Here is a 10,308-nt window from a genome sequence, read left to right on the forward strand (position 1 = left end):
TCTGTCATTGGGTATTTTATTTATAAATTTATTAATGTGGGAAGGCGTAGAAATCAAGGAAATATGTCCCATGTGTGAACTTTTCTAGTTGAGAGCTGCTAGTAAAACTGAATTTCGTTTGGAAGATAAATAAGGAAATATGGCCCATGTTTTGATAAGTGCACTAACTTAACTTGTCTTTTATTATTTAAACAGCTGTCAAAGGTTATTACAAATTCCAATAGAGAAATGATATCACCAAAACCATGTTTTGACATTTTCACTAACTCGGTAAAAGGTTATTATTATGGTTCCCCAAAAGCTCTGAAGAGCCTATTAAAACAGAAAATAAAAGCTGAGTTTGTGCGATTATTAAAACCCATTAGTGCCAGTATTAAAAGCCTTATTTTATTTATTTTGTAAACGGTCCTCAGCCACACTGTAGACATGGCATTCCGAGGTGATTAACTTCGTTGATCTGCGACCACTAGTCCATCTCATTGCCTTTGGTCCGATCGTGATCGGATGATCTTAGCCGTTGAACAAAAATGTGATGAAGAAAGCATGTTTTTAGAATCTTTGAGGCGACCGAAGATAAGTTCCAAAGGGTCTTGCCATTTGGGCCAATACGAAAGGTCCTCAGTTCTCCTTCTCAAAACTCATCCCCCTCGTCATTTGAATTCTATGGAAGGCGAGAATTGCGAGAGGTCCCTAATTCTCCTTCTCAAAAGTCATCTCCCTTCTTATTTCTTGGGCTAGAGCTTTTCCCTCTCTAACTCTGTCCTTAATCGATGTCGAAAGGAGATTTGCTCGAGTTCTGAGATGGTGGAGACTTGTACCCCTAGATGGACTCTCTCCCCCCATATCATGGTTGGCTAAAATTGAACTTTGATGGATGGAGCTTTGTCTCTGGACCAAGCAGAGATGAGAGCCTATTGAGACACGAGTCTCAGGTCCAATTGGATTTAAGGATTCTAATGACATAGAAGTTAGGGACTTATTACAAGACATCAGACTAGATTACAGTTCAGTTCAATCCAGTCTAATTGTGGAGGGGGATTCCCTTAATGTTATTAGATAGATGGATGGGAGTCGTCCCCACCCTTGTAGATTTGCCCCTCTAATAGATGAGATTTTCGAGACAAGGTAGAGGGATTCCCGGTTCGCTTTGAGCATGTTTGGAGATTGGCCAATGGGGAAGCGAACCGTTTAGTTTGTGAGGTGTTGATAGGTTGAGTTTTGTCGTTCTAGACGAGCTTCCGTCCTTAATTATTGTGTTTGTAGTTGTGGTTGTTTTGCCTTCCGTTTTTGCTCTCTTGTATATTGCCCCGACCACCTCACTTGCTGGCTCTCTTCCTTTTCAATAAAATTCTTGCCAAAAAAAAGAAGAAGGAATCTTTAAGGCAACTCCATTGATCTAACTATCTACACTACCTTTAGTCCACTTTACTGCCTTTAGTCCAATTAATTGTGATCGAAAGATCCTAAGTTGTTGAACAAAATTTACAAAAATAATTTTAAAGATTTTTTATGCCTTTTATATCAAGATTTGAAAAGAGTTCTTCCTCACTTTTCAAATTTCTAAACCTTATTTTTTTTTAAAAAATTCTTTAAGGCGAACCATTTTTACTGTCACCAGAGGCAATCGATTGCCCTGCCCCTCCCCGCCGCATCTTGTCATCTCATTTCGGTAGACCCGTCTTTTGGTGACGGTCCACATATAACCATCTCTAGTTTTTAAATCTTTAGCGACAACTTCATAAATTCATATGAAATAAAAGTTTAATATTTTTTCTTCTTATTTTTTTTGTGGCGCTTGTAATTTGTCGTCACTAAATGTAAAAAAATCGACATTTATCTCTATATATGTCCCTAATTTTTACTTATCTTGACGACCGTGACGGTTTATGTTCCTTTATGGGCGACAAATCCATCGATTTCACGACCGCACATTATCATCTCATTTCGGAAAAAAACTAAAAACTGTGATATAATTTATTGTAATAGAACAATGGAGAATAACTGTGATATAACTTGTTTTAATAGAACAATGGAGAACAACTTTGAGTTAACTTGTTCTAATAGAACAATGGATAACAATTGTGATGTAACTTGTTGTAATTGAACAATTCTATGTAATGTCACATTTGATTAGTGCAATTTTTTTTGACATGATATATTCTCTCCCTTTTCTTCTTTTGGCTGCCCCCTAGTATATTTATGACTACTCTTTCTAGATTAAAGGAGATGGCCCAGGGAAGAAAAGTGGGTAAATATATCATTTCTCTTTAAAAACCAATAATTATATTTAGCAGCGGTTTTTAACCGTCACAATATTGACCAAACGGAAGCAACCGTCACTATATATTAGTACATATCAACGATGTCACTATTTATAAAATAGAAGGCGACGGATGACTGTGAAGCCAATCTTCTCTTTAAGCCTTCATTGACACTCATGTTTAGTGACGGACGATTTTCCATCTCCCAATGGTTTTTGTCCATCGCCAATGATTGTATATCTTGAAGTGGCTCAACATCCTCTCCTATCTCTACTGTAAACTTGGCACATGTTCATTTCTTTTGCCAACAATGTGGGTTAGATATTGCAAGCATCACAAAGATAAAAAGAAAAAGAAAAAGAGGAAGAGCAACAATATAAAGATTGCCCTTATTAAATAGATAGCAATGTCTACACAATTCTTTACCATCCCGTTGAATTGTCCTAGTATTTCTATTACTAGCAAAAGCACGCGACCGACGTACACTTTTTTATTAGTTTTGAAGATGGATGATGGTATACCTAATGTAAATAAAAAACTTAGGTATTTCTTTTTTATTTGCCCTCTAAAATGGAGGAGAGAGACTTCTCTTTACATATAGTATAGATAGATGGGAAGACTCTCTTCTCTTTATTTACAAGTAAAGGATCTTACACAAATTAAGTTGGCTTGGATTCTGTGTGCTTCTCACAGATACACCTTAAATTACATATCCACATCCATTCAATCTTCCAAAGCAGAAGCTTTAACCCCATTCTTCAATAAATTACATCATGTATCATGGAAAAATTACTGCAAATCTCATCTTGAGACGAAAGATCGAAAAACCCATCTCCAAGAAGCTGATTCTCATACTCGAATTGCGAATGAAACTCCCCGTAAGCATCGAATTCTGCGACGGATGATCCGTCACCCTGTAAATTTCCATACTCGAATGCCCCCGAGTTGTTTGAAGTGCTCGAATCTCCTAACAAAACCGTCCGATTGCTGGAATCTCCTAACAAAATCGTCCGATCAACCGAATCCACGATGTTCCGGCCGTCGATGGATAGCCATTCGGAGAACAAAACCTTGGGGAGGGGATTTATGTGGTTTTCTTTGAGGGAGTGAGGGTTAGGAATGTGAGGTACGGATTGATCTGTGATCATGGATGCATCCAACGTCTCAAATGACTCTGAATTTGAAATTTGGGAGTTGGGTTGTTTGGGAGGGGGTGTGGTTTTTAGGATTTTTGGAGATGAATTGGGAAATGGGGTAACTTCCTTATTGGGTTCAAATCCTTCCTTCACCGTTGTAATTTTCTTCTTTAGATAGGAATTCCAGTGGTTCTTAATCTCATTGTCTGTTCTTCCAGGCAGATGAATTGCTATTTGAGACCACCTGAAAGATCAATCATAATTACCTTTTGTTAGTCATTTGAGTGACTAATCCAGACAGTTAATCTGCTGGGTCCTACTGTGAATGGGCCACAGGCCAAACTTCAGGCAGACTGGATGATCTCAAGCACCCAATCGATTGTGTGATCCTCGAAGCCCTTCGATCCGACAATTGTGATTATCGAATTTAAGGGGCCGTTTGGATAATGCGGATTTTAGAATTCAGGGTTTCTTCAAAATTGTAGCTAAGAGACAAGAGAAGAAGAGGACCAGCCGTCGTTTTTGACTTCTCTCTCTCAGAGAAGAAGCGGGCCAGTTGTCATTTTTGACTCATTTTTTACTTCTTGCCCTTCTTTTCGTCAGCAACAGAGTAGCAGATCCTCCCATATTTCCAGATCGTCCTATATTTCCAGGTTTTAAAAATCCCAGCATGCAGGAGAGATTTTTGAAACCTGAATTTCTCACTTAAAATCCAAGAAATGTTGTCAGGACGCTGTCAGGACAGCATACATCAGCTTGTTCATGAACCCTCTTTTACACTGTTTTCAAACTAAAACCCTAGATTCTAAAATCCAGGTATCCAAACGGCCCCTAAAGTGATTTTTGGGCTATGGACATACACTATACACCACACTAAATTAACGGTTAGGATCTGTACCAGTGCTGGGGCCAATGGGACCCATTAAATGAATGGTGATCCCATGTATTGATATGGGTCTCATTGCTTGCACCAATGGAATGGGTCCTATGAGATAAAGTGATTAGCACAGTTTGAACAAGGGTAATTTAGTCATAATGTATACTTCTGAGGAGTGAAAATAGTAAATTTGAGGGGTAGAATAGAAATACAAGCAAAGCTTCCTACTTGTTGCCCAACAATCGGTGAAGACTCATAATTGTGTCCTCCTCTTGCACTGTAAACACCCCACGCTTCAAACCAGGCCTCAAGTAATTTATCCATCTCAATCTGCAGCTCTTCCCGTTCCTTTGCAGACCTGATAATGCAAGAACATAACAGGGGTATTTTAGCAGTCATTTCACAAATAAATGAATGTCATCCGATCTGTTGAATGGGAAACGATATTTCCACGCCCTTTTGTTTGTCTAAGTGACTGTATTTCCACCATGGTTTTAAATTTCGACCGAAATCTGAAATTTCGGTGGGGACCGAAACCAGTATTTGGGAAATTTCGCCATTTACCAAATTTCGTTCGGTCCGAAATTTCGAGAAAATGCATTTTTTATTTAAAAAAAAAAGAGTTACAAAATTTCGGCCGAAATTTCAGAATTTCGGTCCGGAATTTCGAATGGGAGTACCAAATTTTGACGAAAATTTCGGAATTTCGGAAGTCCGAAACCGGTACCGAAATTGAAATTTTAAACCTTGATTTCCACTCCATGTTAGGAAAAGACAAACAAAAGAGGGTGAAAATTCTCGAAAGCCCCCCAACTAAATGTGCACCTGAAAAACCTCTTCAAAGCCATAAAAAAAAATTTAATTGAACAAGATTCCCAAATGACCATAATACCCTCCACTTGTGAGGATCCATGTATTGTTTAAGGGCATTTTGGTCATCTCCAGTGGGAGTCGGTTTTCCATTGAGATGGAAAAAGGAATCAGGTTGTGGAAGGAATCGGATGGAAAAATGATAAGAGTAAGTTCCAATCTCCACCGTACACGTGTAAAAGCAAAAAAAAATCTGTGGGACCCACCAAGTACCGACCAGATATTTGAATTAAACTGTTGCATATCTTGATTTCAACCATCAATTTGAAGGCCACTGATTAGACAGCTAGGATCGTTTGATCATCTATGTCCCATCTCATTGGTGGGCCCCACGATTAGTTCTTAGACGGATTAAGAAACGCTCTAATGTGCGCGGGGCACATGTTAGCAAAGTCTGCAACTAAGAAGTCCTGGGGTGCGCAATGCGCAAACCGGGAACGGAAAAAAGAAAAAAAAACACACACTCACCGGCCTTGGACGGAACGGAGCTCCAGCAACCGTGGCCGTAGTTGAGGACATAATTCTTCAGCTTCTGGTCTTCGTCCGGTGACCACAATCCCTTTCTAAATTTTGCCTTCGGCTGTGGCTCACAGTGCTCACACCCCATTCCCATTATATTCCGTTAACGGAATCTGACACTTCCGTTCAATGCCTTTAACGTTCTTATCCCGATCAAACCGTTGGAGGTTTGAGGGAGGAGCGTGTGTAGATTAAGTCGTTTGGAGGAACAGCGCTTGTGAAAAAGAGAGAAAAAGGGTTTGGGATTTAAAGAGCCTACTTACTACTTAGTCTTCGGTTTGGTTGTTTAATTACCAAAAAATATTGTATATTATAAAAAAATTAGGAGTATAATCGACAATTAAAAATAATTAATAAATGACGAAATATGGTAGGTTTTAAAGTTAAGGCAAGCCGAGCCGATCGTGAGCGGAAATAGTCTTTTGTCTTGCCCTGTCTTCTGATATTTACACCTCATGACGCCGATTCTACGGGATATGATATCAGCACAACATGGTTGGGCTGAGATCATTTTGTGAGAGAGCCTTTTGGGAACCCTAACAATAATAATTATCAAAACATGGTTGTGCTGAGATCATTTTTCCTTTTTATACTAAAGATTTTCTGTGCGAAAAGTACAGTGGGGCAGGCTTCTTAAGAAGATCCAAACCGTTCATTTGATGATTTATGGCGTACATCACGCACACATCATATGATCCAGAGGGTTAGGATCATCCTATGAGATGATTTATGGGGTACATCATATTTACGTGGTGGGCCATTAAATAAACATTTTGGATCATCTTTTGAAGTGGGCCCCACCGTACTTTTGGAAAAAAATATTATAATCCGCACGCCCACGGCACACATCATATGAAAACACATAAATACTACTAGCATTCTTGGCCTGTGCTATGGGCTTATATGCATGGGCTTAAAACAATGGGTCCGGGCATTCTCGGCCTGTGTTATGCATGGTGTAAAGGAATTGGTCCCACTCCATCAAAATAAAACATGAGGTGTAAAATAGTTGACCCCATCATATGCACAGTCATGCGTGGAGATCATGGGACCCACCTCATCGAAACATGAGGAAGAGTAGTGGTTCCCACTGATTCTTGTTTTGAGTGGAGTTGGTGGGAGCCACCCTATCAAAACATAGTGTAAAATGGTCGGCCTCACCCTCTCCATGGATTTTGTTGGTGATGGTGGCCCACTCATGGGTGTAGACTGGTGGGCCCTACCATATCAAAACATGAAGTGTAAAATGATGTGCCTCACCTTTTAAAAATGTGTGTGCAAAATGACCGCCGTACCAAAGTTATATAGGTACTGTGTGTAAAAAATGTTCCATAGAAAAAAGGGAAATGATATCAGCACTTCAATGTTTTGATATCCACGCTCTCCTTTCTTGTCTTTTAGTATCTAGTGGGCTTGTGAGAGCTTTTTTGGGAACAATAATAACCTGTTGATAGCCTTTTAAATGCTAAAAGACAAGCCGGTAGAGCGTGATATCAAAACATTGACGTGTTGATATAGAAATTTCATTAACATTTTTCTATGAAAAAGGCCTTTTAGAGGGGAGCTGCTCCAAGCGATTCCATTCCGGCCACTCCGACAGAAGGAGAATGAGATGTGTTGAAAAAAGAAACCCGAATGTAACATCAATTAGGGCATTTCATGTCCCAAATTACCTCAGAGGACACATATCAGCTTCGATTAGTCAATGATATTAGTTGGGTCGCTGAAGCAAGTATGCTGACGATGTAAAATGTGACTTGTAATGCTTCATTTTCTCCTACAACTACTTCAACACAACACTCTATAGACTACATGCATTCTCAATGATTTGTAATTTTCTAATTTTGTTTGGATTTTGACAGATTTTTTGTTTCAAAAACTGGTTATTGGGCACAAATTTACGTTTAATTATGAGTCTTATTACCAGTTTTGGACTCAAAATTAGTTATCAACATCCAAAACAAGCAGTGCTTAAGCTGATATGAGCCGAGCCAAGCTTATTCACAAAAGTCAGGCTTTGCTCTCTTTCCACCAAACAAATTCCCATCATCATTCATCAAGGGAGATGATAAATCCGCACCCACTGTAGGATGACTCGCCCCCTTTTACACGAAAAAAAGCGTTAAAGTCCGCCACAATTCACATTCAAAGGGGTGAGAATCATCCTACAAGGGGTGCGAATTTATCATCGCCCTTCCTCAATCATTATTTCAGAAGTCCTCGTAATATTAAAATAAGTCTTTAATTACCATAATCTCCACCGTACACGTGTCACGGCAGAAACAGTCATCTGTCTACAAAGGAACAATGCAAGAGGGGATATTAATTCAAATGTATTGGACGGTTAGGATCATTTTTATTAAAGCTAATACCCATCAAAGACGGGACCACGAACAGTCACAACCGCGTGCTTAGAAAAATCAAATTATAAAATATAAACAAATTGATAGAAATTATAGTATGTCAACCCTATCTCCGATTTGCCAATGTCGGATAAACAAATAATTTGCACCTAACTAATCTCTGTATTTTTTTCCCCTCAATTTCTGTCCCCGTGTGTATTAAATAGAAGAAGCTGTTTAAGAAATATCATTTCCCTTAAACTATAATACTTTGCAAGGTAATTTCGAGGAAAGCCATTTCGAGGACAGCATCTGCTAAAAAGTAAGCTGTGAAATGGCTTTCACAGCGAAATTGCCTCTCAAATCCCTACATTAAAAACCTATTGTATTCATTATAGTATAATAAAAAAACTTGGGTGCACCCAAGCATATTTAAAACCTTAGAAAAGCAAGTTCTCCTTTAATAGAATTTAAATGCAGTAAAATGTAAAATTATTTTCATCTATTAAATATCTTTCTAAAGTAAATTGTCTATAGCTATTAAATCCATGAGCTCCGTTGCGACTTGGGGTGCAACTTGGGTTGGGCTCAACCCGAACCGGACAGGTTCAACCTTGGGTTGGGTTGGCATTTACTCGGGTTGGGTTGGGTTGGCATTTACCCGATTTAATTTCGTGTTGAGTTAGGGTTGACGCCTCGGCAACCCGACCTGGCCTCAACCCGACCTCCGTCCTCTAATTTTATCTTGAATTTTTTGTAGGTTATATTTATTTCTTGAATTTTACTGTTTGGCCTTAGGTTTACCCGAACCCAACCCGGCCAATTTTGGTTAGATGGGTTGGGTTAGGGTTGAGAGATTTAGAGGTAGGTTGGTTTAGGGTTGAGGGAATGCTATCTCGGGTTGGGCTAGGGTTGGCGTCAACCTGATCCAACCCAACCCGAGTTGCACCTAGTTGTGACTAAGTGTGGCGCCCCAAATCATCGACTTTTCCGTGAATGGTTGAGACTAAAAAACCTACTGTTCAACTAGACTACTGTATAATATATTAGGGATTTGCTAGGCGATTTCGTAGAAAGCTATTTCGCGGCTCACTATTACAGGAGAGAACAGCCATCCCAATTGACTTGATGACTAAGATAAAATCTGGTTAAAAGTTCTTTATGTATACAAATTTCTTTATGGATACTTTATATATACAAATTTCTTGATCGATATTAAATATCTTACACAAGTGGGATTCTCTATTTATATTTGTTAACCACCTACATTTTTAAGATTTTCGTCTATTTCTACTCATTAAAATTTAGGGATAATTACATTTACACCCCCTCTAGTTTCTGACACATCCACTTCAACCCCTATAGTTTAAAAAGTGACAAAGACATCCCCTCTAGTTTCGTTTTGTTTAAGGTTTGCCCCCTAAGCTGAAGGTTTGTCCATAGATTGAAGGGTTAGGATGATCCGATGGAGCTGATTTTTTGGGCACACCCTATCTATGTCAGGACCCATCAAATGAAAGCTTTGGATCATCCAAATAATGTGGGCCCATACCCGAATCCAAACACTACCAAACGCTTTGGATTCACACGAATAATGTTTTTACAGAAAAAAGTATTCAGTTATTGGGAACAATCAATATACTTCTAATGTCGAATAAGGAAGGACATAAATAAAGCATTGGGTCGAACTCTTCTTTGGTGTGCACACCACGTGTTGTGTTGTTTAATTTCTACGGCAACTTGCACAAGTGTTCGTATATTTTATGCTTCCTAACCAGCGGACAACAAATCAAAAAGGAATATTTTGAAAAAAATAATAATAATTCTTTCTCCATTTTAAAGAGATTTTGTATGATATCGGGCCCACCGTATGATCTGAATCATTCTGGGATGGGCCCAGACATAGAGCTGTCATTCCCTCAATTTGATGATCCTAACCTTACATTCCATTCGTAGCAGTTGAATGTTGACCGTTGATCAATCTTTCTTAAAGCTCTGTTTCGTTGCTTGTGGATGGGTGGGAGATTAGGAGAAGAAGAAGTTAACGGGAGATCAAAAGAAGTTCAGTCAACAGGTAGATTAGGAGAGGATGTAGGGAAGGTTGTTTGGTTGCTTAAGAATTGTGACCCCAAAATTGCTAAAATGGCGACCACACAACCTTTGGCAGATTAGGAGAAGATCATTCCCCCATATTTTTCTCTAAAATAAGTAACCAAACAGAGCATAATTGTTCATTCGCAAGCTATTGACAGCATGGTTAGGACGTAGGACCATCTGGACTTTCTAGAAGATAGCCTCTTCAG

At 39.0% G+C, this 10,308-nt stretch overlaps 1 protein-coding gene across 1 annotated transcript; it reads right to left on the reverse strand.

The window, feature by feature from the left end:
• Positions 1-2,886: 2,886 nt before the first annotated feature.
• Positions 2,887-5,859, reverse strand: LOC143881116 (transcription factor LAF1-like). The gene is made up of 3 exons (XM_077384114.1): positions 5,613-5,859; positions 4,503-4,632; positions 2,887-3,641 (listed from the first exon to the last, which is right to left on the reverse strand). Exons 1-3 carry the CDS (start codon positions 5,755-5,757, stop codon positions 3,020-3,022), a joined length of 897 nt encoding a protein of 298 aa, XP_077240229.1. The 5' UTR covers positions 5,758-5,859; the 3' UTR covers positions 2,887-3,019.
• Between the last annotated feature and the right edge of the window lie 4,449 nt (positions 5,860-10,308).

This window comes from Tasmannia lanceolata, unplaced genomic scaffold (assembly GCF_043159265.1).
Source record: "Tasmannia lanceolata isolate RefF3 unplaced genomic scaffold, GAP_Taslan_0.1 ptg000007l, whole genome shotgun sequence".
In the NCBI taxonomy this organism is placed as follows: domain Eukaryota; kingdom Viridiplantae; phylum Streptophyta; class Magnoliopsida; order Canellales; family Winteraceae; genus Tasmannia; species Tasmannia lanceolata.